The 27,591-nt window shown below is 52.6% G+C and overlaps 1 gene segment (V, D, J or C); it reads left to right on the top strand.

Annotated features, from left to right (window-relative positions):
- The first annotated feature begins 10,619 nt into the window (after nt 1–10,619).
- On the top strand, nt 10,620–24,124 carry LOC140421410 (Ig heavy chain C region-like). The segment is given in 6 exon segments: nt 10,620–11,138; nt 11,342–11,650; nt 13,244–13,552; nt 15,872–16,192; nt 23,765–23,892; nt 24,029–24,124. Coding segments are annotated over 6 exon segments (1,395 nt in total).
- The last annotated feature ends 3,467 nt before the right edge of the window (nt 24,125–27,591 follow it).

Below are 27,591 nucleotides of genomic sequence, written 5' to 3'. Positions count from 1 at the left end.
ACACTCACCCACCTAACCTCACTCAGTTACTCACTCACTCTCCTACCCTCACTCAGTTACTCACTCACCCGCAATCACTCTCACACACTCACTCAGTTACTCACTCAACCACACTCACTCCTCCTACCCTCACTCAGTTACTCACTCACCCGCACACACTCTCATACCCTCATTCAGTTACTCACTCACCCACACTCACTCTCCTACCCTCACTCAGTTACTCACTTACCCTCGCACACTCTCCTACCCTCACTCAGTTACTCACCAACCTGGACTCAATCTCCTACGCTCATTCAGTTACTCACTCACCCGCACTCACTCTCATACCCTCATTCAGTTACACACTCACCCACACTCACTCTCCTACCCTCACTCATTTACTCACTCACCCGCACACACTCTCCTACCCTCACTCCGTTACTCACCAACCTGGACTCACTCTCCTACGCTCGTTCAGTTACTCACTCACCCACACTCACTCTCCTACCATCACTCAGTTACTCACTCACCCACACTCACTCTCCTACCCTCACTCAGTTACTCACTCACCCACACTCACTCTCCTACCCTCACTCAGTTACTCACTCACCCACACTCACTCTCCTACCCTCACACAATTTCTCACTCACCCGCACTCACTCTCCTACCCTCACTCAGTTACTCACTCACCCGCACTCACTCTCCTACCCTCAGTCAGTTACTCACTCACTCACACTCACTCTCCTACCCTCACTCAGTTACTCACTCACCCGCACTCACTCTCCTACCCTCCACTCAGTTACTCACTCACCCGCACTCACTCTCCTACCCTCACTCAGTTACTCACTCACCCACACTCACTCTCCTACCCTCACTCAGTTACTCACTCACTCACACTCACTCTCCTACCCTCACTCAGTTACTCACTCACCCAGACTCACTCTCCTACCCTCACTCAGTTACTCACTCACTCACACTCACTCTCCTACCCTCACTCAGTTACTCACTCACTCACACTCACTCTCCTACCCTCACTCAGTTACTCACTTACCCACACTCACTCTCCTAGCCTCACTCAGTTACTCACTCACCCACACTCACTCTCCTACCCTCACTCATTTACTCACCCGCACTCACTCTCCTACCCTCACTCAGTTACTCACTCACCCGCACTCACTCTCCTACCCTCACTCAGTTACTCACTCACCCGCACTCACTCTCCTACCCTCACTCAGTTACTCACTCACCCACACTCACTCTCCTACCCTCACTCAGTTACTCACTCACACTCACTCTCCTACCCTCACTCAGTTACTCACTCACCCGCACTCACTCTCCTACCCTCAGTCAGTTACTCACCCACACTCACTCTCCTACCCTCACTCAGTTACTCACTCGCCCGCACTCACTCTCCTACCCTCACTCAGTTACTCACTCACCCACACTCACTCTCCTACCCTCACTCAGTTACTCACTCACCCGCACTCACTCTCCTACCCTCACTCAGTAACTCACCCACACTCACTCTCCTACCCTCACTCAGTTACTCACTCACCCGCACTCACTCTCCTACCCTCACTCAGTTACTCACTCACCCCGCACTCACTCTCCTACCCTCACTGAGTTACTTACTCACCCGCACTCACTCTCCTACCCTCACTCAGTTACTCACTCACCCACACTCACTCTCCTACCCTCACTCAGTTACTCACTCATCCACACGCACTCTCCTACCCTCACTCAGTTACTCACTCACCCGCACTCACTCTCCTACCCTCACTCAGTTACTCACTCACCCACACTCACTCTCCTACCCTCATTTAGTTACTCATTCACCCACACTCACTCTCCTACCCTCACTCAGTTACTCACTCACCCACACTCACTCTCCTACCCTCACTCAGTTACTCACTCATCCACACGCACTCTCCTACCCTCACCCAGTTACTCACTCACCCACACTCACTCTCCTACCCTCATTTAGTTACTCACTCACCCACACTCACTCTCCTACCCTCACTCAGTTACTCACTCACCCGCACTCGCTATCCTGCCCTCACTCAGTTACTCACTCACCCCACACTCACTCTCCTACCCTCACTCAGTTACTCACCCACCTGCACTCACTCTCCTACCGTCACTCAGTTACTCACTCACTCACACTCACTCCCCTGCCCTCACTCAGTTACTCACTCACCCGCACTCACTCTCCTACCCTCACTCAGTTACTCACCCACCTGCACTCACTCTCCTACCGTCACTCAGTTACTCACTCACTCACACTCACTCCCCTGCCCTCACTCAGTTACTCACTCACCCGCACTCACTCTCCTACCCTCACTCAGTTACTCACCCACCTGCACTCACTCTCCTACCCTCACTCAGTTACTCACTCACCCACACACACTCTCCTACCCTCACTCAGTTACTCACTCACCCGCACTCACTCATGCTCAGGCAACCGGCAAGGGAGCATCTGCAACGAGAGAATTGGAGCGAGATTGCGGCTGCATGGACACGGGATTGCCGGGACCCGGAGGAAAGTGTGGAGAGCCTGGGGGAAAAACGCAGAGCCCAGAGAAAGCGCCGGGGCGGGGAGAAGAGCAAAGAGGCGGCGAAAAGGCAGAGTTGGGAATAAATGACAGAGATGCAGCGGAACGCACAGAGTGCTGCAAAAAGGCCGGAGAGGTGAAAGGAGCGGAGAGAGCAGGTGGAAAGTGCAGAGCACCGGGGTAAGGGGCAGAGAGCCGGGGGTAGAGGCAGAGAGCCGGGGTAAGGGGCAGAGAGCCGGGGTAGAGGCAGAGAGCCCGGGGGTAGAGGCAGAGAGCCGGGGGGGGGGGGGGCAGAGGGCCGGGGGGGGGCAGAGAGCCGGGGGGGCGGGGGCAGAGAGCGGGGGGGGGGGGGCAGAGAGCAGGGGGGTAAGGGGCAGAGAGCCGGGGGGGCGGGAGAGCCGGGGGGGGCAGAGAGCCGGGGGGGGGGCAGAGAGCCGGGGGGGAAGGGGCAGAGAGCCAGGGGGAGGGGCAGAGAGCCGGGGGGGGGCAGAGAGCCGGGGGGGGGGGCAGAGAGCCGGGGGGGGGGCAGAGAGCCGGGCGGGGGGGCAGAGGGCCGGGCGGGGGGGGGGGGGGCAGAGAGCCCGGGGGGGGCAGAGAGCCGCCGGGGGGGCAGAGAGCCGGGGGGGGTCAGAGAGCCGGGGGGTCAGAGAGCCGGGGGGGCAGAGAGCCGGGGGGGGCAGAGAGCCGGGGGCGGGGGGGGCAGAGAGCCGGGGGGGGGGGGCAGAGAGCCGGGGGGGGCAGAGAGACGGGGGGGGCGGGGCAGAGAGCCGGGGGGGGCAGAGAGCCGGCGGGGGCAGAGAGACGGGGGGGCGGGGCAGAGAGCCGGGGGGGGGGGGGTCAGAGAGCATGGGGGGGGGGGGGGGGCAGAGAGCCGGGGGGGGCTGCAGAGAGCCGGGGGGGCAGAGAGCCGGGGGGGGGGCAGAGAGCCGGGTGGGGGCAGAGAGCCGGGGGAGCAGAGAGCCGGGGGGGGGTGCATAGAGCCGGGGGGGGCAGAGAGCCGGGGGGAGCAGAGAGCCGGGGGGGGGCAGAGAGCCGGGGGGGGTGCAGAGAGCCGGGTGGGGGCAGAGAGCCGGGGGGGAGCAGAGAGCCGGGGGAGTGCAGAGAGCCGGGGGGGGGGAGAGCCGGGGGGGCAGAGAGCCGGGGGGGGGCAGAGAGCCGGGGGGGGGGGCAGAGAGCCGGGGGGTGGGCAGAGAGCCGGGTGGGGGGCAGAGAGCCGGGGGGGGCAGAGAGCCGGGGGGGGGGGCAGAGAGCCGTGGGGGGGGGCAGAGAGCCGGGGGGTGGGCAGAGAGCCGGGGGTGGCAGAGAGCCGGGGGGGGCAGAGAGCCGGGGGGGCAGAGACCCGGAGGTTGCAGAGAGCCGGGGAGACCAGAGAGCCGGGGGGACCAGAGAGCCGGGGGAGGGCAGAGAGCCGGGGGGGGGGGGGCAGAGAGCCGGCGGGGGGGCAGAGAGCCCGGGGGGGGGGGCAGAGAGCCGGGGGGGGGGGGCAGAGAGCCGAGGGGGGGTCAGCGAGCCGGGGGGAGGGCAGAGAGCCGGGGGGGGGGGGCAGAGAGCCGGGGGAGGCAGGTGGGGCAGGGGGGGGGCAGAGAGCCGGGGGGGGGCAGGGAGCCGGGGGGGGGGGGCAGAGAGCCGGGGGGGCAGAGAGCCGGGGGGAGCAGAGCTCCGGGGGGGCGGGCAGAGAGCCGGGGGGGGGCAGAGAGCCGGGGGGGGGAGTGCAGAGAGCCGGGGGCGGGGGGGGGGGGGTGTGAGTGCAGAGAGCCGGGGGCGGGGGGAGGGAGTGCAGAGAGCCGGGGGCGGGGGAGTGCAGAGAGCCGGGGGGGGGGGGTGTTGCAGAGAGCCGGGGGGGGGTTGCAGTGGAGCCGGGGGGGGGGGGGGTTGCAGTGAGCCGAGTGGGGGGGTTGCAGAGAGCCGGGGGGGGGGTGGGGAGTGCAGAGAGCCGGGGGGGGGAGTGAGTGCAGAGAGCGGGGGGGGGGACTGCAGAGAGGGGGGGAGTGCAGGTAGCGGCGGGGAGGGGGGGGGGGGAGTGCAGAGAGCGGGGGGGGAGTGCAGAGAGCCGGTGGGGGGGGCTAGTGCAGGAAGCCGGGGGGGGGGGTTGGAGTGCAGAGCGCCGGGGGCGGGGGGAGTGCAGAGAGCCGGGGGGGGGGGACTGCAGAGAACCGGGAGCAGGGGGGGGGGAGGGGGAGTGCAGAGAGCCGGGGGGGGGGAGTGCCGAGAGCCGGGGGGGTTGGTGGGAGTGCAGAGAGCCAGGGGCGGGGGGGGGGGAGAGCGCAGAGAGCCGGTGGGGGTGGGGGGGGGGGGGCTAGTGCAGAGAGCCGGCGCGGGGGGGGGGGGGGGGGAGTGCAGAGAGCCGGGTGCCGAGGTGGGGGGGGGGTGAGTGCAGAGGGCGGGGGGGGGGGAGTGCAGAGGGCGGGGGGGGGGGGGTCTGCAGAGAGCGGGGGGGGGGGAGTGCAGGGAGCGGCGGGGGGGAAGTGCAGAGAGCGGGGTGGGGGGAGTGCAGAGAGCCGGGGGCCGGGGGGGGGGGGGGGTGAGTGCAGAGAGCCGGGAGGGAGTGCAGAGAGCCGTGGCGGGGGGTGGGGGGTGGGGGGGATGGAGTGCAGAGAGCCGGGGGCGGGGGGAGTGCGGAGAGTCGGGGGCGGGGGGGGGGTGCATAGAGCGGGGGGGGGGGGGAGAGCAGAGAGCGGGGGGGGGCTGCAGAGAGCGGGGGGGGGAGTGCATAGAGCGGGGGGGGAGTGCATAGAGCGGGGGGGGGGCGGAGGAAGTGCAGAGAGCGCGGGGGGGGTGGGGAGTGCAGGGAGCGGCGGGGGGGGAAGTGCAGAGAGCGGGGGGGGTCATATGCAGAGACCGGGGGGGGGGGAGTGCAGGGTGCGGCGTGGGGAAGTGCAGAGAGCGGCGGGGGGAAGTGCAGAGAGCGGGGGGGGGGGAGTGCAGAGAGCGGAGGGGGGGGGGGGGGAGTGCAGAGAGGGGGGGGGGGGGAAGTGCAGAGAGCGGGGGGGGGGGAAGTGCAGAGAGCGGCGTGGGGAAGTGCAGAGAGCGGGGGGGAGTGCAGAGAGCGGGAGGGGGGCGTGCAGAGAGCGGGAGGGGGGGCGTGCAGAGAGCGTGGAGGGGGGCAGAGAGCGATGGGGGGCACAGAGCGGGGGGGGGGAGTGCAGAGAGAGGAGGGGGGTGGCAGAGCGCGGGGGGGGGGGGGGTGGCAGAGAGCAGAGGGTGGCAGTGAGCTGGGGGGGTGGGGGGAGTGCAGAGAGCCGTGTGGCGGGGGAGAGCAGCCGGCCGGAGTGACTGCAGAGAGCCGGGAGCGGGGAGGAGAGCAGAGAGCCGGGCGGGCGGGGGCGGGGGAGAGGGGGGGGGAGAGCAGAGAGCCGGGGGGCGAGTGCAGAGTGCCGGGGGGGGTGGGGGTGTGAGTGCAGAGTGCGGGGGGGGGGGGAGTGCAGAGAGCCGGGGGGGGGAGTGCAGAGAGCCGGGGGGGGGGGGGGGGAGTGCAGAGAGCCGGGGGGTGGGGGGGGGGGATTGCAGAGAGCCAGGGGCGGGGGGGAGTGCAGAGAGCCGGGGGCGGGGGGAGTGCAGAGAGCCGGGCCGTGGGGGGGGGGGTTGGAGAGCAGAGAGCCGGGCCGGGGGGGGGTGCGGAGAGCAAAGAGCCGGGCCGGGGGGGGGGGGCGGAGAGCAGGAGAGCCGGGCGGGGGGGGGGGGGGTAGTGCAGAGAGCCGCGGGCGGGGGAGTGCAGAGAGCCGGGGGTGGGAGGGCGGGGGGGAGAGTGCAGAGAGCCAGGGGCGCGGGGGGGGGTGTGCAGAGAACGGGGGGGTGGCTAGAGCAGAGAGCCGGGGGCGGGGGGAGCGCAGAGAGCGGGGTCCGAGGGGGGGGGGGGGGGAGTGCAGAGAGCCGGGTGGGAGGTGTAGAGAGCCGTGGGGGGGGGGGAGTTGCAGTGAGCCGGGGGGGGGTGGTGGGAGGAGTGCAGAGAGCCGCGGGGGGAGGGGTGGGAGTGCAGAGAGCCGCGGGGGAGGGTGGGAGTGCAGAGAGCCGGGGGGGTTGTAGTGCAGAGAGCCGGGGGGGGGTGTAGTGCAGAGAGCCGGGGGGGGGAGTGCAGAGAGCTGGGGGTGGGAGGGCGGGGGGGGAGAGTGCAGAGAGCCAGGGGCGCGGGGGGGGGGGGTGTGCAGAGAACCGGGGGGGTGGCTAGAGCAGAGAGCCGGGGGCGGGGGGAGCGCAGAGAGCCGGGGTCCGAGGGGGGGGGGGGGGAGTGCAGAGAGCCGTGGGTGGCGAGTGCAGACAGCCGGGGGGGAGGGGGGGAGTGCAGTGAGCCGGGGGGGGGGGGTGGTGGGAGGAGTGCAGAGAGCCGCGGGGGGAGGGTGGGAGTGCAGAGAGCCGCGGGGGAGGGTGGGAGTGCAGAGAGGGGGGGGGGAAGTGCAGAGAGCGGGGGGGGGGGGAAGTGCAGAGAGCGGCGTGGGAAGTGCAGAGAGCGGGGGGGAGTGCAGAGAGCGGGAGGGGGCGTGCAGAGAGCGGGAGGGGGGCGTGCAGAGAGCGTGGAGGGGGGCAGAGAGCGATGGGGGCACAGAGCGGGGGGGGGAGTGCAGAGAGAGGAGGGGGGTGGCAGAGCGCGGGGGGGGGGTGGCAGAGAGCAGAGGGTGGCAGTGAGCTGGGGGGTGGGGGAGTGCAGAGAGCCGTGTGGCGGGGGAGAGCAGCCGGCCGGAAGTGACTGCAGAGAGCCGGGAGCGGGGAGGAGAGCAGAGAGCCGGGCGGGCGGGGGCGGGGGAGGGGGGGGGGGAGAGCAGAGAGCCGGGGGGCGAGTGCAGAGTGCCGGGGGGGGTGGGAGTGCAGAGTGCCGGGGGGGGGGGGGGAGTGCAGAGAGCCGGGGGGGGGGGAGTGCAGAGAGCCGGGGGGGTGGGGGGGATTGCAGAGAGCCAGGGGCGGGGGGGAGTGCAGAGAGCCGGGGGCGGGGGGAGTGCAGAGAGCCGGGGCCGTGGGGGGGGGGGTTGGAGAGCAGAGAGCCGGGCCGGGGGGGGGCGAGAGCAAAGAGCCGGGCCGGGGGGGCGGAGAGCAGAGAGCCGGGGCGGGGGGGGGGGGGTAGTGCAGAGAGCCGCGGCGGGGGAGTGCAGAGAGCCGGGGGTGGGAGGGCGGGGGGGAGAGTGCAGAGAGCCAGGGGCGCGGGGGGGGGGGGGGGTGTGCAGAGAACCGGGGGGTGGCTAGAGCAGAGAGCCGGGGGCGGGGGAGCGCAGAGAGCCGGGGTCCGAGGGGGGGGGGGAGTGCAGAGAGCCGGGTGGGAGTGTAGAGAGCCGTGGGGGGGGGAGTGCAGTGAGCAGGGAGCGGGGGGGGGGGGGGGAGTGCAGACAGCCGGGGGGGAGGGGGGAGTGCAGTGAGCCGGGGGGGGGGGTGGTGGGAGGAGTGCAGAGAGCCGCGGGGGAGGGGTGGGAGTGCAGAGAGCAGCGGGGGGAGGGTGGGAGTGCAGAGAGCCGGGGGGGGGGGGTGGGAGTGCAGAGTGCCGGGGGGGGGGAGTGCAGAGAGCCGGGGGGGGGGGGAGTGCAGAGAGCCGGGGGGGGGAGTGCAGAGAGCCGGGGGGTGGGGGGGGGATTGCAGAGAGCCAGGGGCGGGGGGGGAGTGCAGAGAGCCGGGGCGGGGGGAGTGCAGAGAGCCGGGCCGTTGGGTGGGGGGGTGAAGAGCAGAGAGCCGGGCCGGGGGGGGGGGGGCGGAGAGCAAAGAGCCGGGCCGGGGGGGGGGGGGCGGAGAGCAGAGAGCCGGGGCGGGGGGGGGGGTAGTGCAGAGAGCCGCGGGCGGGGGAGTGCAGAGAGCCGGGGGTGGGAGGGGGGGGGGGGAGAGTGCAGAGAGCCAGGGGCGCGGGGGGGGGGGGTGTGCAGAGAACCGGGGGGGGTGGCTAGTGCAGAGAGCCGGGGGCGGGGGGAGCGCAGAGAGCCGGGGTCCGAGGGGGGGGGGGGGGAGTGCAGAGAGCCGGGTGGGAGTGTAGAGAGCCGTGGGGGGGGGGGGTAGTTGCAGTGAGCAGGGAGCGGGGGGGGGGAGTGCAGACAGCCGGGGGGGAGGGGGGAGTGCAGTGAGCCGGGGGGGGGGGTGGTGGGAGGAGTGCAGAGAGCCGCGGGGGGAGGGTGGGAGTGCAGAGAGCCGCGGGGGGAGGGTGGGAGTGCAGAGAGCCGGGGGGGGGGTGTAGTGCAGAGAGCCGGGGGGGGGGGGTGTAGTGCAGAGAGCCGGGGGGGGGGGGGAGTGCAGAGAGCTGGGGGCGTGGGGGCGTGGGGGTGCAGAGAGCCAGGGGGACAGCACAAAACCGGTGGAAGGCACAGACAACCGGGGGAAGAGCAGAGAGCCGGGCGGAACTGCAGAGAGCTGGGGAAGGTGCAGAGAGCCGGTTGAAGGCACAGACAGCCGGGAGAAGAGCGAGACCGGGAGACGTGCAGAGAGCTGCGAGTAGGTGCAGAGGGCCATGGAAACTGCAGAGAGCCGCTGGAAGTCGCAGAGAATCGGTGGAAGTGTAGAGAGCCAGGGGAAGTGCAGAGAGCCAGAAGAAAGTCCAGAGAGTGGGCGATAAGCGATAAGAATCGGGCTAAAGCTCTCAGTGCCGGCGAAAAGCTCAAATAGTCCGCGGAAATTGTCAGGAGCCGCAAATGCCCGAAGAACTGGGAAAAGTGCAGCACACATGGGGAAAGTACAAAGAGCAGGAAGAAAATGCAGCTTCGTGGGAAATTGCAGAGATGCTGGAAAAAACGCAGAGAGATGGGGGAACGCACAGAGAGCGCGGGGTTGGGGGATTGCAGACAGCCCGGAATCAGTGACAGGCGGAGTGCGGAGTTAACACCACAATCAGCACAGCCAGGATCTTAATAAATGGGGAAGGAGGTTCGATGGACCGAATGGCCGACTCCTGCTGTTGATGTGCATGATCCTGAAATTAGAGAATATGGCAGTTACTCAATTTCTAGTGTTATTATAATTATATAAATGTGCATTCCGAAGGTGTTTTTGAAGCAAGATCACTATTCTCTGGTTTGGGGAGTAGGGGAAGTGACTTGGCCAGAGGAGGGGGCATCAGTCAGATTGAACAAAGGCAATTTCCAAACGGCAATGATATAAATGAAGAGACAACTTGTTTATCACAAAGTGCTCTTGATTGTGACGTACACAGCTCAGTTAGCTGGATTGTGACGTGCACAGCATAGTCAGCTGGATTGTGACGTACACAGCTCAGTTAGCTGGACTGTGACGTACACAGCTCAGTTAGCTGGACTGTGACGTACACAGCTCAGTTAGCTGGATTGTGACGTACACAGCTCAGTTAGTTGAATGGTGACGTACACAGCTCAGTTAGCTGGACTGTGACGTACACAGCTCAGTTAGCTGGACTGTGACGTACACAGCTCAGTTAGCTGGATTGTGACGTGCACAGCATAGTCAGCTGGACTGTGACGTACACAGCTCAGTTAGCTGGACTGTGACGTACACAGCTCAGTTAGCTGGATTGTGACGTACACAGCTCAGTTAGCTGGATTGTGACGTACACAGCTCAGTTAGCTGGATTGTGACGTACACAGCTCAGTGAGCTAGATTGTGACGGACACAGCTCAGTGAGCTGGATTGTGACGTACACAGCTCAGTTAGCTGCATTGTGACGTACACAGCTCAGTTAGCTACATTGTGACGTACACAGCTCAGTTAGCTGGATTGTGACGTACACAGCTCAGTTAGCTGGATTGTGACATACACAGCTCAGTTAGCTGCATTGTGACGTACACAGCTCAGTTAGCTGAATGGTGACGTACACAGCTCAGTTAGCTGGATTGTGACGTACACAGCTCAGTTAGCTGGATGGCTGGTTTGTGATGAAGAGCTATACCAATAGCGCGAGTTCAATTGCTGTACCGGCTGAGGTTATTCATAAAGACCCCCATTCTCAACCTTACCCCTCGCCTGAGGTGTGGTGATTCTCCGGTTAAATCACCACCAGTCAGCTCTCAAAAGGAGAGAGCAGTCTCCCGGACTATGGCGATATTTACATTTTATTTTACATGGTGGCTGAAATAATGGGAAACCCCCTCTGCTCCTCTCATTCAATCCAATGAAAGTTACACCATTCAGACGGATGGCATCAAAATGACATTTTTGTCATGTGACAGAGACTGAGAAAGTGATGTGAGTTTCTAAAGAGACAAAAATATTGGTGATTGACAAACGATAGCACTAATACGAGCTTAAATGTGGATGTGGGATTTAATGGGAAAATGCTGGGATAAGCTCATAGTTCTACTCATCTTTGAAATATATGGTTACTTACAAATCACAAATACCAGATTCTAACTTGTTGAATGGATCATTCTCTCCCAGCGACACCGTCTGCGTCCAATTTATATAGCCTAGTCACCTCCTGTCAGCATCACAACACCGACGGCTCCGTGACCTACGGCTGCTTGGCAATGGACTACTCCCCAGAAATCTCCAGCCTTACCTGGAAGAAAGATGGGCAGCCGATCACCACTGGAGTTATGAAATACCGGTCAGTGAGAAACAAGAAGGGAACCTACACCCTGAGCAGCCAGTTAACCATCGCCGAGTCAGAGGGGGGATGCAACAAAATCAGCTGTGAAGTTCGACACAGCGGCTCAGACAAGAGCATTGGAATTACATGTAAGTGTTGTGGAACCTGTGAGAAATAGAAAATCTGTGATAATCATGTATAGGATATTGGATATAACCCATTTTAATACTCTTCATATTCCTGATCCCTGGGAAATCCAGCTTCGTGTCTATTGACCACAATTTTAAAGCATATGAGCTCATTTTGTTTATCCATTTGTTCTGCAAGAAATATCTAATTGTGTTTCTTGAAGGTCCCAGAATTTACACTCCAAATGTTCTCCTCACCGTGAGTTCCAGTGAAGAAATCAGAAGACAGGAATTTGCAACCATGGTCTGTTCAATCAACGATTTCCAGCCAAAGTCAATGACGGTGAAGTGGCTGAAGAATGGACAACCCATGGGTTCAGGAATTGTCACATCTCCCGCCTGTGAAGTGAACGGGAACTTCTCGGTGAGCAGTCGGCTGACCACCTCCGCCAGGGAATGGTTCAGCAAAGCAGTCTATACCTGCCAGGTCACTCATCAAAAGGTCACCCAAAGTCGAAACCTCACCGCGTCTGGTAAGTGACACAAACAGAGGAAACTGTAAATCATCCTGCACTCTGATGTTAGACCATAATACAATAAGACCATAAGACATAGGAGCAGAATTAGCCCACTCGGCCCATTGAGGTCTGCTCTGCTATTCAATCATGGCTGATGTTTTTTCATTCCCATTGTGCTGCCTTCTCTCCATAAACCCTGATCCCATATTAATCAAGAATCTATCTATCCATGTCTTAATGACACTCAGTGGTTTGGCCTCCACAGCCTTCTGCGGCAAAGAGTTCCATAGATTCACCAGCCTCTGGCTGAAGAAATTCCTCCTATCTGTTTTAATGGATCGTCCCTTTAGTCTGAGATGGTGTCCTCTGGTTCTAGTTTTGCCAACAACTGGAAACATCCTCTCCACGTCCACTATATCCACGCATCGCAGTATCCTCTAAGCTTCAATAAGATTCCCCCTCATCCTTCTAAACTCCAACGAGTACAGGCCCAGAGTCCTCAGCGGTTTCTCATAGGACAAGTTCTTCATTCCAGGGGTCGTTCTTGTGAACCTCTTCTGGACCCTTTCCAAGGCCAGCACATCCTTCCTTAGGTACGGGGCCCAAACCTGCTCACAATACTCCAAACTGACCAGAGCCTTATACAGCCTTAGAAGTACATTCCTGGTCTTGTATTCTGGCCCTCTTGACATGAATGCTAACATTGCATTTGCCTTCTTAACTGCCGATTGAACCTGCATTTCAACCTTAAGAGAATCGTGAACAAGGACTCCGAAGTCCCTATGTGCTTCTGATTTCCTAAGCATTTCCCCATTTAGAAAATAGTTTATGCCTAAATTCCTCCTCCCAAAGTGCATAACCTGACACTTTTCCACATTGTATTTCATTTGCCACTTTACTGCCCACTCTCCTAGCTTCTCCAAATCCTTCTGCAGCCCCCTTGCTTCCTCACTACTACCTGCCCCTCTACAGATCTTTGTATCATCTGCAAACTTGGCAGCATGCTTTAATTTTCTTCTTCCAGATCAGCAATGTTAATCCAAATCAGGATTTACTGCAGTTACAAAACACAGAAAAACTTCTAATTTATTGCCATGCAGTTTGTGTTTCATTCTGATGTAAGAGGTGCACACGGTTGCTCACCATTTAGCATTTTACCAGTACAGAAATAAATGCATCTCACTAATGTGAAGTAATTTAATAGTGAGGTGGCCTTGATATCAGCTTTATCCTGAGGCAGCTGATTATGTTTGAGAGGCAGTGGCCCTTTACTGATAACAGCTCCGTAGATAAAGCGTTGAACCGTCCATCCAACCTATTTAGAAATCAGTGTTCAGTACTGCGTTCCTGAGATCAGGAATGGAATATTTGTATTGGGAATGCTGCAATGCTGATTCATTAGAATGATATCGGGACTAACTGTATTTCACAATGAGAATAGTTTTCACAAACCAAGCTGGTTTTCCACTGTGTGAGGTAGATTAAAGGCGAGCATTACAGGCTAATATTTCAAAGTTGATCTATTCCCAATGAGTGACTGAAAGAGGAATACTGCTGCCCTTATTTTGAAGATGAAACTTCGGTTGATTTTCATGTTTTCATTCACAGACCCTTCCGTTTGCACCGATGCCTCAGTAACAATACTGCCACCACCAATAGAACAGGTCTTACTGGAGGTGACTGTAACCTTAACCTGCGTCATTTTGAATGCTCCTTATGGAGTCAGTGTGTCCTGGAGTGAAGCAAAGAAGCCGCTGAAATCAGAGATTGCTGACCAGCCTGGGGAAGATACTGAGAGCGTGGTCAGCAAATTAAACATTTCGACACAAGCCTGGCTGAGTGGGGCTGTGTTTGACTGTGTGGCGAGCCATCGGGACCTGCCAACTCCTTTAAGAATTTCAATTCACAAAAAAATAGGTGAGTGGTGAGATTGAAGCAATAAGTGAGCCATTGTGTCTATTTCTAGTGTCAGTGCAGCGGTCTGTAGTTAGCATTCAGTGTATTTATGGTCCATTCTGATTGGTAATTCGATTAACTACATACTCTGGGCCTTTACAGTTTAAGGGGGAAATTGATATGCAGATGAATGAACAATGAACTAAAAGCAGTGATATTGGGATAGATGGAGCGAGACCAATTGCCATACGACTTACGTGCAGATGTAAGCTATTGGGCCCATCAAAACCTGTCCAGTCTTCAGTGAGATCACGACTTGCCTGATGAGATAATCTGCAACTCCTCTTCCTGCCTCATCCCCATATCTTTTGACGCCCTTCGTGATTTCAAATATGTCTCTCTCAACTTTGAACATACTGAGCAACCCAGAATCTACAGCCCCCTGCGTTAAATAATTTCACATGTTCACTACCCTCTGAGAGAGCAAATTCCTGCTAATCTCTGTCTTAGGGGGGCGAACATTAACTTTGCGATCATTCACTCTGGTCCTCGACGCTCCCAGAAGGGAAAACAACCTCTCAGCTTCTATCCTACGAAGCTCCCTGAGAATGTTTCATGTCTCAATTAGGTCGCCTTCATTCTTCTGAACTCCAATAAGTACAAGCCAACCTCTCCTCATAAGAAAATCCCTCTATACTCGCGAGCAACCTCGTGGTCCTTCTCTGGACTGGCCTCAAAACCAAAATGTCATCCTTAGATAAGAGCACTCAAACTATTCAAAGTATAACGGGTGTAATCTAACTAGGGCCTTGTATTGTTTTAGCATAAATCCCCCATTTTATATATTATATTCCCTTTGAAATAAAGATCAACATATACTTGTCTTCCCTAATACCTGCAGAATTGCTTTTTGTGATTTCTGCACGAGGACCCCCAAATCCTTTGTCACTTCAGTTTTCTACAGTCTTTCTCCATCTAAATACTATTCCGTTATGTTCTTCCTCCTACTGAAGTGTCTAACCTCACATTTCCCTGCATTATGTTCCATCTGGCAAGTTTTTGCTCAGTAACGTTAGCTGTATCTGTCCTGTACAAATCATAGAATTGACGGCATGGAGACAGGCCCTTCGGCCCATACTGGTCCATGCCAACCAAAAAGCCCATCTAAGCTAACCCAATCTCCCTGCATTTGGCCCATATCCAACTAAACGTTTCCTATCCATGTATCTGTCCAAATGCCTTTTAAAAGTTGTCAATGTTCCTGCCTCAACCACTTTCTCCGGCAGCTCATTCCACATACGTACCATCCTCTGTGTAAAGAAAGTTGCTCATCAGGTTCCATTAATTCTTTCCCTTCTTAACTTAAACTTATGCCCTCTAGTTATCGATTCCCCAACCCTGGGAATAACACTGAGTGCATTCACCCTATCCATACCTCTTATGATATTATGCACCTCTGTAAGATCACCCCCTCGTCTCCTACGCTCAAAAGAAAAAGTCCTCGCCTGTCCAATCTCTTCCCATAACTCAGTCCCTTGAGTCCTGGCAACATCCTTGTAAATCTCTCTGCACCCTCTCCAGTTTAATAACATCTTTCCTCTCGTACGACGACTAAAGCTGAACACAATACTCCAGCTGCGGCCTCACCAATGTCCTGTGCAACTGCAACATAAATTCCCAACTTCTATACTCAATGCCCTGACTGACGAAGGCCCTCTGTAGATTTTGTGTCACCTCACCACTTGTCTTTCTACCTATTTCTGCATCTGCAGACATGGCACTAGTGCATTCACTTATTAAACACAGTTTTGAAATTTATGTATATTACTTTACTGGCTCCCCTTTCTCTGGCCTGCTCGTTTTCATCTCAAAGAATTGCAATACATTTGTCAGGCATGATTTATCTTTCACAAAGCCGTGCTGACTCTACATAATTATATTCTGTATGTCTACATGCTCAGCTACTAAGGCCACTGGCCTATACTTACCTGTTTTTAACTCCCTCCATTTTGAATAAGTGTATTACACTGGCAGTTTTCCACTCCTCTGGCGTCAGTTAGGAGAAGCCTGGTGTGGAGCTTATACACCAGCACAGAACAGTTGGGCCGAATGGCCTATTTCCCTGCGGTACACTTTCTGAAACTTTCGAATCCAACATCCGTAAATTCTCAGGGAAAATGCTTGTGTCCACCTCAGCTCCGAGCTGGGAAACCGGACAGATCCCAAAGTGGAAAATGAAAACCTTTAAAATCCAACGCAAAACACATTTCTCTCACATAAGCAGTTCAATTGTTTCCGGAATTCTCCGTTTTATTGACATTTATTGTACATTTTGTGCAGATCCCAATCCGCGGGAACCGTCTGTCTCTGTCCTCCTGCCCTCGGCTGAAGCTCAAAGATTCGTCTCCCTCAGCTGCTTAGTGAGAGGTTTCTCCCCCAGAGAGATTTTCGTCAAGTGGACCGTCAATGACAAGCCGGTGAATCCCGGGAACTACAAGAACACCGAGGTGATGGCGGAGAACGGCAATAGCTCCTTCTTCATGTACAGCCTGTTATCCATTGCAGCGGAGGAGTGGGCCAGCGGCGCTTCTTACTCCTGTGTGGTGGGACATGAAGCCATCCCCTTGAAGATCATCAACAGAACGGTTGATAAATCCAGCGGTAAACCCAGTTTTGTGAACATTTCCCTCGCTCTGATGGACACCGTTAATTCATGTCAATGAGAATCTATCTATTGTATTTCGAACTAAAATAAAAATAATAAAGTTTTTTCCTCCAATTGTGATTTAAATACACAGCCGCTTAATTAATGGTGCTTCCACTTTGCTGATGTCAGATCTGTTCAATGATACCCGGCTTTCTACAGGTCTCGGCCCCAAGTCTGATACAACCTGTGCTCACAGCTCAGAAACACCCTGGGTTAGAGACAGAGTAAAACTCATTCATCACAGGATTCAGCAAAATATCTTCATTGACTTTTCTCCCGCTGAGGAGAAATCGGACAATTCCCCATTTCAGGCAAACAAACCCATCACATTTACATCTCGGTGTTCCTGCTTCTCCCATTGTCCATCTCTTTAAAATTAATGTCAGATTTAAGTTGCTGTATCACACCCACTGGGAACTGGATTGAGTGACCCTCAATCCAGTTCCCAGTGGGTGTGATACAGCAACTTAAATCTGACATTAATTTTAAAGAGATGGACAATGGGAGAAGCAGGAACACCGAGATCTAAATGTGATGGGTTTGTTTGCCTGAAATGGGGAATTGTCCGATTTCTCCTCAGCGGGAGAAAAGTCAATGAAGATATTTTGCTGAATCCTGTGATGAATGAGTTTTACACAGAAACATGGACCAACAATCCCCAGTCAAAGAGAGGGGAAAGTGAAATTGTTAATCCACTATACCCCCACTTCACCAACAAAGTGAAGGAGAGGGGTATTAGTTAATCCACTGTACCCACTTCCCCAACAAAAAGAGGGACAGAGGCATTAGTTAATCCACTGCACCCCCACATCCCCAACAAAGAGCGGGGAGGGGAATTAGTTAACCCACGGTACCGCACTTCCCCAACAATGAGAGAGAAAGGGGCATTAGTTAATCCACTGTATCCCGCTTCCACATCAAAGAGAGGGGAGGGGAATTAGTTAACCCACTGTAACCCCGCTTACAAAGAACAAAGGAATAGATCCTTCGCCTCTCCGCCGATCATGATGCCCGAACAAAAAAAAAACGTTCTGCTTTTTCTCGGTCCGTATCTCTCTGTTTCCTCCATGTTCATGAACCCATCCAGATGACTCTTAAATGTTGCTATTGTGTCTGCTTCCACGACATCCTCTGGCAGCGCGTTCCAGGCACCCGCCACTCTCTGTGTGAAAATCTTACCCTGCACATCTCTCTTGAATATTCCCCCTCTCACCTTGAACCTGTGCCCTCCTGTAATTGACACTTCCACTGTTGGAAAAAGCCTCTGACTATCCACCCTTTCTCTGCCTCTCATAACTTTGTGAACCTCTATCAGGTCTTCCTAAGGCCGGCATGATGGCACAGTGGTTAGCACTGTTGCTTCACAGCTCCAGGGTCCCAGGTCCGATTACCGGCTTGGGTCACTGTCTGTGCCGAGTGTGGACGTTCTCCCCGAATCTGCGTGGGTTCCCCCCGGGTGCTCCGTGTTCCTCCCAGAGTCCAAGGATGTGCGGGTTAGGTGGATTGCCCATTCTAAATTGACGTTAGTGTCCAAAAAGGTTAGCTGGGGCTATTGGGTTACGGGGATAGGGCGGAGTTGTGGCCTTGAGTAGGGTGCTCTTTCCAAAGTCCGGTGCAGACTCGATACTGGTGCAGACTCTATGGGCCGAATGGCCTCTTTCTGCACTGTAAATTCTATATTTCCCATCAGCCTACGTTTTTCCAGTGAAAACAATCCTATTTTTTTCAACCTCCCTCCCCTCACAGCCAACAACCTCGAGATCAGGCAACATCCTGGTGAACCTTCTTTGCACTCTCTCCAACGCTTCCATGTCCTTCTGATAATGCAGTGCCCAGAGGTGCAGGCAATGCAGCTGCAACATGGCTTCCCAACTCCTGTACTCAACGCCCCTGCTGATGAAGACAAGCGTGCCATATGCATTCTTAATCACCTTGCCCACCTGTGTTGCCACTTTTAGGTAACTGTGGATATGCACGCCCAGATACATCTGTATGTTCATGTTCATAAGAGTTCTGCCATTTACAGTATAGTTGATACCTAGATTTGATCCTCCAAAATGCATCACCTCGCTTTTGTCCGGATTAAACTCCATCTTCCATTTCTGTTCCCAAGTTTCCAATCTAGCTATATTCTGTTGTATCCTCTGACGATCCTAGGCACTATCAGCAACTCCGCCAATCTTCCTGTCATCCGCCAAACCAAAGCGGGGGTCAGCGGCATCAGTTAACGTATAGGCGGCACGGTAGTTCAATGGTTAGCACTGTTTCTTCACAGCGCCAGGGACGCGGTGTCGATTCCCGGCTTGGGTCTGTCTGTGCAGAGTCAGCACGTTCTCCCCGTGTCTGCGTCGGTTTCCTCTGGGTGCTCTGTTTTCCTCCCATAATATCCAGAAAGACGTGCTTGGTAGGTGAATTGGACATTCTGAATTCTCCCTCTGTGTACCCGAATAAGCGTCGGAGTGTGGTGACTGGGCAGTTTTCACCATAACTTCACAGCAGTGTTAATGTAAGCCTACTTATGGTACTAAGAAATATTAAAAGATTATATTTTACCATCATTTTCTCTACAAAAAGAGGAGGAAGTTCGTTAGTGATCCTTCTGTGTCTCCACAGCAGGGAGAACACAAAGGGAATTTTCTGAGCTGACCAGAGAGGGGGAGACTATTCACTCACTATCCTCCCACTCCCCAAGCAGGGAGTTTGGGAGGGGCTGGGTCTCTACTCTAAGGTCTCAGTTATTGACATTACAAATCGGTATGTAGATTACTGGCTGAATATTTTAAAAGACCATCGTGCTCAAGATGTACCTGAAGTATCCATTTATGCAACATTATTTTATGTTTTTATCACTCTTGTTCCTCTTGTCCGTATGGGAGGACTGGTTCCCCATAATCCAAATCCAGACTGGTGATTGATTCTCTCTGGGTTTTCACTGTTCTCCCTTGAGGCATCTCCTTGTATTTTTACATTCGGTCACCGGATGTTACCTTGCATCTCACAGAAAATACATTTATCCACAGAAAGTTCAACATATTCTCCATAATTCGCACAGCCTGGGTCAGACTCGTTTATTGCACCCGGTGAAACATTGCTCGCGAGCAAACATATCCACAACTAACAAAGCTACAGATAGCTGATATAAATGCACAGACACACAGATAAGCAGACACAAACACGACACATACATGCACGTACATACACCCACAAACGGACACAAATAAACACACATAGAAACACATGCATAAACGCGCAGTCAGGCACATCGAAACACGAATATATTGACAAAAAACAAACGCAAACACACACAAAAATGCACAAACGGTCACACAAACGAAAACACACGCAAACACGCACAAATACACACACAAGTAGGCACAGAAGTATACACAAACACTCACATACACGCTCATGTCCACACAGATACACAAAGATGCAAACAGAAAAATATTAAACCAGACAAGTAGACTGACACAAGGACATGTACCACAAATATAACCAATAACATGTTCATCAGCACACTTTCAAGATGGCAGTAATCTAGGCATGAAGACATACACAATCATCCGTATTAGCACACTTATGGATGCATAAAGACGCATATTAGCAAACCGCACATGGACACACAAACGCGTGGGTAAACATACAGTAACACATTCGCAGATGCACAAGTAAACACAAACATTATCACACTCGTGTGCATGCTAACACACACACATTAGTACACATGGAGACATCAATAAACACAAATAGATAGTTAATAACAACCATCAACGCATAAATACACACATTAACAAACATACACAAACGCCCTTGTGCAAACGCAAATATTAAGATACTGACATGCATATGGAACGCAAAAAGACGTATTAACACATATATTAGTCGGCATGAAATCATAAACATAAATATATAAACATAGACTTCAACACACAAACACACTTATACATACACATTGACAGAAGGTAAACAAAGCAAGTAACGTCATAGATGACCATAGGTTGCTTTACCCTTTGACAGGGAGAGGTGACCGGTGGTGATTTAACCCGAGAATCGCCATATCCCAGGCGAGGGTCGAGTCTTCATAAATAACCTCAGTACGGGAACTGAACGTGAGCTGTCAGCATCGCTCTGTATCATAAACCTGTTGTCCAGCAAGCTGAGCTAAACCAGCCCCATTAATACAGCATACACACAGGCGCTGACACATAATACTCAGATCAATACACATTGGCATATGAAAACATACAATGACACTAATACAGCCAAATAGACACACAAAAGAAGAGTAAAGCAAAACACGAGGTCCACATCCACACAAACACAAATGTTAAAGACGACATACAAACATCAAGCAATTGATCAAAGTATAATTCAAGCCTACGATTTACTGCACATTCCCTACAACAATTGTCCCTGTTACATAATGTTCCGACAAACACAATGAAACAATATTCTTGCTGAGAAACCGATCGAAGTCAATGACGGGCCAAGTGTTTCCTTCAGAAGTAAACAAACAAAATGGGTACACACATCCAAACTCTCAAACAAACACCATTCACAGTTTACAGATAAGTAACTCACTGAACCTCCCTCAATATAAAGGGACACGAAAAGTCATTGGCCAGCAGGATTAAGGAAAATCCCAAGGCTTTGTATACGTTTATAAACAGCAGGATGGTAGCCAGGGAGACGATTGGCCCACTCAGAGTCGTGAATACCGCCCAGTCCATCACACGAACCCACTTCCCATCCATTGACCCTGTCGACACCTCCCACTGCCTTGGGAAAGCGGGCAGCACAATCAAAGATCCCCTACCACCCGGCTAACTGCCGTTTCCAACTTACTCCATCGGGCAGGAGATACAAAAGTCTGAGAACACGCACGAACAGACTCAAAAACAGCTTCTTCCCCGCTGTTACCAGACTCCTAAACGACCCTCTTGTGGACTGATGGACTGGTCTGATCTCTTCACACATCTTCACCCGATGCCTGTGTCTATGTATTTGCAATGTGTATTTTATGTTTGCCCTATTATGTATTTTCTTTTCTTGCACGGAATGATCTGTTTGAACTGCACGGAGAATAATACTTTCACTGTACCTCGGTACACGTGACAATAAACCAATTCAATTTAATCCAATCCTCAAGGACAGGGGAGGGAATCTATGCGTGGGACGAGAGGAAATGGACGAGGTATTAAATGAATACTTTACGTCAGTATTCATCAAAGAGAAGGACTTGGTGGATGATGAGTCTCGGAGGAGTGTGTAGATAGTTTGGGGCATGTTGAAATCAAAAAGGAGGAGGTATTGGGGGTCGTGAAAACCATTAAGGTAGACAAGTCCCCAGGGCCTGATGGGATATACCCCAGAATACCGAGAGAGACAAGGGAGCAAATTGTTGGGGTCTTGAGAGAAACCTTTGTATCCTCGCTGGCTATAGGGGAGGACCCAGAGGATTGGAGAATAGCCAGTGGTACTCCTTTGTTTAAGAAGGGTAGCAAGGAGAATCCAAGCAATTACAGGCCGTTGAACATTACGTCAGTAGTTGGGAAATTATAGGAGTGGGTTCTTCGAGTCAGGATTTATTCCCACTTGGAAAGATGTGGACGTATTAGCGAGAGACAATGTGGTTTTGTGAAGGCCAGGTCATGTCTCATTAACTTGAACAAGTTTTTCGAGGAAGTGACGAAGATGATTGATGAGGGTAGGGCAGTGGATGGTGTCTACATGGACGTCAGTAAGGCCTTTCTGAAGGTCCCTCGTGGCAGACTGGGACAGAAGGTGAAATGGTACGGGATCAGATGTGAGCTTGCAAGATGGATACAGAACTATCCCGGTCATAGAGGACAGAGGGTAGCAGTGGAAGGGTGCGTTTCTGAATGGATGACTGTGACGATTGGTGTTCCGCAGGGATCAGTGCTGGAACCCTTTCTGTTTGTAATATGTATAAATGATTTGGAGGAATATGTAACTGGTTTGATTCGTAAGTTTGTGGAAGACGCAAAGGTTGGGGGAATTGCGGATAGTGATGAAGACCATCAGAGGATACAGCAGGATAAGATGGGTGGAGACTTGGGCGGAGAGATGGCAGATGAGTTTGATCTGGGCAAACGTGAAGTAATGCATTTTAGAAGGTCTGGTAGGGATGGGAATACATAGCAAATGGCAGAACCCTTAGGAGTATTGATAGGCAGATGTATCTGAGTGTACAGGTACACAGGTCACTGAAAGTGGCAATGCAGATGGAGAAGGTAGTTAAGAAGGCATGCGGTATTCTTGACTTCATCAACCTGGGCAGTGAGTTTAAAAATTGGCAAGTCATGTTGCAGCTTTATAGAACCTTAGTTAGGCCGCACTTGGAATATAGTGTTGAATTCTGGTCGCCAGACTACCAGAAGGATGTGGAGGCTTTGGAGAGGTACATAAAATATTTACCAAGATGTTGCCGGTTATTGAGGCCATTGGCTATGAGGAGAGGTTAGAGAAACTTGGTTTGTTCTCAATGGAACGGCGGCGGTTGAGGGGAGCCCTGATAGAAGCCTACAGAATTATGAGGGGCATGGACAGAGTGGATAGTCAGAACCATTTTCCAAGGGTGGAAGAGGAAATTACTAGTGGGGCATAGGTGGAGGGTGCGAGGGGCAAAGAACAAAGAACAGCGAAAAGTACAGCACAGGAACAGGCCCTTCGGCCCTCCACGCCTAAGCCGACCATGCTGCCCGACTAAACAGAACTATTCTACACTTCTGGGATCCGAATCCCTCTATTCCCATCCTATTCATGTATTTGTCAAGATGTCCCTTAAACGTTACTATCGACCCTGCTTCCACCACCTCCTCTGGCAACGAGTTCCTTGCACCCACTACCCTCTGTGTAAAAAACTTCTCATACATCTGCTCTAAAGCTTCCCCCTCGCACCTTAAACCTATGCCTCCGAGTAATTGACCCCTCGACCCTGGGGAAAAGTCAAGGTTTAAAGGAGATGTGCAAGGCATGTTATTTTACACAGAGGGTGGTGGGAGCCTGGAACTTGCTGCCGGGGAATGTAGTGGAAGCAGATACGACAGTGACTTTGAAGGGTCGCCTTGACAAATACATGAATAGGACGGGAATAGAGGGATATGGTCCCCAGAAGTGTAGCGGTTTTATTTCATACGGACAGCATGGTCGGTACAAGCTTGGAGGGTCGATGGGCCTGTTCGTGTGCTGTAATTTTCTTTGTTCTAATATTCGTTCTAAAAATGTCCAACTACAAATCGTGTGAACTTATTCGAAAATTAACTGATTCTGAAGAAAAGTTGCCATCCTTTCGGACAGTGACTGTATGTGGAATGTAAAGGAAGAACAACTGTTGGATAGTTACAGAGATCGACTGCTGAGCGTAATGAACTCAACAGTAGATATGCAATGAAAAATATATCAGTGAATCAATTATGAACTTTAAAAAATGAAACGAGAACATTAAAAATATACCCTGGATTAATAAACAATCTAATTATACTTATTCGTCTGTATCCTCGTAGACACCACAGAGCGCACCTGGACTGAAGACTATGAGGATGATAACGGGAACATCCAGACAACCGCTTCCACATTCATCACCCTGTTCTTCCTGAGCATTTCCTACAGCGCTGCAGTCACTCTGGTGAAGGTGAGAACATTCAATCCACTCACAATTCAAACTGACAGAAGCCGTTTTAAAAGTTTCTAAATGATCGATCAAAAACTCTGACATCAATGTCCCAGATCACAAACACCTGCTTCATTATTTGATTTTTCTTTTACAGATCAAGTGATCGGTTGACGTTCGGATGCTGTAGATTTTCCCCAGCTGTTTATTATGATCTGTGTGTGACAGAAATACAATATCTCCTCTTGGTGACTCTAACAGTAAAATTCTCTCAGTTTATTATTCTGCATCTGAAACTGAGACAATTATGGATAGTATTTCTGTTTTTTAAATGTAAAAGGAAATTATTGTTGTAATGTAATTGTGGCTAATAATTTTCTTCATGTCACATATAAACAAGTAACTTATCTTGTTCCTTCTTCACGACTGCTGCCTTTCCTTAATGTTGCGCTCCTGTTCTCTCTTTCTTGTGTCTGTTACAGTTGTACATACATTTAGCAGCTCAGAGGACATGTGTTCTGTTCTCAGTGTGACCATCAATCGTTATGTTCCCCTCTGTTAACTTCAAACTAAACTTTTTTGTAATATTTCTCTGACATTTTAATAAATATTGAATGAAAAATGAAGAAAACTAAGGCTTTGCTGAACTCTTTTCTCTAAGGTATATCGGCACTGCTTCGTTTCCCCATTATGCAGTTTTCTCCCCTTTCCCAGACAGATATTTCTCACCAGTACTGTGTGGGATGTGTGTGAACTCAAGGCCCTCAGTGAAAGAGTCGCTGCGCCACCCATCGGCCTATCCGTGTAAAGACACTTTCACCTCTGCCTTGTTACGGTTAAAAACCAGAGACAGAATGAATGTACAGCGAGGAGAACGCTCCTCATACTGTCTGTCACAGTCACATGCCTGGTAATTCTAAACATCAGAGACTTTGCTACAGGCAGTATATGAAGGAGGAAGGTTTCCTTTACACCATCCTGTCTAATGCCCCAAAGATCGTTGCAGCAGGTGTTAGATACAGAGTAAATATTTACTGCCCCTTTGTTCTTTAATTCGATGCGCGTGCCGCTGAAAAGATCATCCCTAACTGTCCTTGAACTATTGGCTTTCTTGGCCATTTCAGGGGGCAGTTAAGTGTCTCCCACATATTTCTGGTTCTGGAGTTACATGTAGGTCAGACGAGGTAAGGGCGGCAGATTTTCTTCCCCAAAGGGCATGAGTGAACCAGATAGGTATTTGCGGCAATCGACAATGGATTTATGGGCATCATGAGACTTTTACTTCCAGATTTTTATTAAATTCGAATCCCACCAACTGCCCAGGCGGGATTTGGTCCCATGACCCCAGAGCATGACCATGGATTACACTCCAGTGACAATACCACTACCTCGTTGCCACTTATATTGGGACTTGAACCCGTGTCCCCAGATTATTAGCCTGGGCTCTCTGTATCTTATCCATTTAAACGCTAACCAGACAAAGTCATCGCAGTGAAGCTAATTGAATTGTTCTTCCAGAGCACTGACATGAATAGGACGGACTGAATGATCTTCCCTGATGGTTCAATTATTTTATGTTAACCCTATTGGTGAGCACACAGGGTCCGCTGGGCAGAGTAGGGTGGTGAAGGTGATGGAGTTCCCCCCACAGAGGGTCACATCCCACCGATTACATGTCTCCTCATTTCTAATTTCAAACAGGTGTCTACAGATACAGAATTAATTATCTGCAAATTGAATAAAAATAAACAATCAAACGCTTCGGTGTTTTCTTCTTTACGTCCATCTCGAAGCATTTTCGAAATTTACAGTCGGATTTGGAAGCAAAATTGAGGTGTGTTGGTGACATTTTGCTTTGTGTGTGTTTGTCTCTCCTTCAGCCTCTGACACTCTCGATGTTGGTGTCTGTGTGTGTGTTCCTCTGTGTCTGCCAATGCGGTTCAGTTCCCCACTTGTACCAATTCAAACCTCATCCACATTAGTTGTGTAGTTTTATGTTAAGATCATTGAAAGGAAAAAAAGAACAGTTTTGACACATGATAAGAGAACATTTTTTGCTCCATTTGTTTTTGAGTGGCGACTGTTCAGCAGCTCCGTTACAAAGTGGAGGATGATAGATAGGTTCACTGAGAAACATTGAAACAGTCTGACACTGAGTCATTGTGGTTACATGGTTAAGGCAAGGGACACATCAAGACCATGATATGTAGGAGCAGAAGTAGACCATTCGGCCTATTGAGTCTGCTTCGTCGTTCAATTAAATCATGGCCGCTCTAAAATTGTCCTTCCCTCCACTTTCCCGTCTTTTCCCCAGAACACTTGATTTCCTTACGAGTTAAACATAGGTCATCTCAGCGTTAAACATGCTTAACTACCCAGCCTCTACAGCTCTCTGAGGTAAAGATTTCCACAGATTCACTACCTTCTGAGAGAATACATTCCTCCTAATGTCTGTCTTAAATGGGCGGCAGTTTATTTTGAGATTGTGCCCTCTGGTCCGGGACTCTCGCACAAGACGAGATAACCTCGCATCTACCCTGTCAAAACCCCTGAGAATCTTTACGTCTCAATAAGGTCGCCTCTCATTCTCCTAAACTCCAATGAGGACAGACTCAACTGACTCAACCTCTCTTTATATTGGAATCTCTCCATACCCAGGATCAACCAAGTCAACCTTCTCTGGACTGCCTCCAATGCCCGTGTACCTTTCCTTAAATAAGGGGATTAAAGCTGTTCACAATATTCCACGTGTGGTCTAACTAGTTCCATGTATAGTTTTACAAGGACTTCCCTATTTTTATACTTCTTTCCCTTTAAAATAAAGGCCAACATTCCTTTTACCTGCCGAATTACCTCCTGAACATTACGGCGCCTTTTGATTTATGCACGAGGAGCCCAAATCCGTCCGTGCTGCAGTTTTCTGCAGTCTTTATTCGTTTAAATAATATTTAGCTCATTTATTCTTCCCAAAGTGGTTAATTTCAGATTTTCCTACATAATATTCCATCTCTCAACTTTTTGCCCACCCACCTGACCTGCCTCTATCCCTCTGTTAGACTCTTTATGTCGTTCTCCCAACTTTCCTTCCCATTTATTTGATATTACTTGCTAGTTTACCCTCATAGTTTATCTCCTCTTTTATGTTCATCTTTTGTCGGTTTTTAAAACTTTCCCAATCTTCTGGCTTCCCACGAATCATTGCCGGATTATATGCGAATTTTCTTTGAGTTTAATCCTATCCTTCGCTTCCTTGATTAACCATGGTTGCTTTCTCCCCTTCCTAGAAACATTCTTTCTCACTGGGATATACGTTTGTTGCGAGTCAGGAACTATTTTCAGAAATACCTGCCATTGCTGACCAACCGTCTTTCCTGCTAAACTCCTCTCCCAATCCACTCCAGCCAACTCTGCTTCTCCTTCTTCTGAATTCCAGTGGATCCAACCTGTCCAAACGTTTCTTGTAAAATAACCCCCTCATGCAGGAAACAGTCAAGTGATCCTTCTCGAAACGGCTTCCAATGCAATAATTTCGTTCCTGAAACCAGGAGACAAGAGTGCTCTGAATGTGGTCTCACCAATATCCAGTATAACGGCAGTCAAAGATCTCTACTTTTCCCTTGCAATAAACAACATTTATTTTACCTTCCTAATCACTTACTGTCTCTTCAGACTGACTGTTTCTGATTCATGTCCCAGGTCACCGAGATCCCTCTGTACCAG

The sequence above is a fragment of the Scyliorhinus torazame genome, chromosome 5, assembly GCF_047496885.1.
Source record: "Scyliorhinus torazame isolate Kashiwa2021f chromosome 5, sScyTor2.1, whole genome shotgun sequence".
NCBI classification, from domain to species: Eukaryota; Metazoa; Chordata; class Chondrichthyes; order Carcharhiniformes; family Scyliorhinidae; genus Scyliorhinus; species Scyliorhinus torazame.
This window is presented reverse-complemented; position numbering and strand designations above follow the sequence as displayed.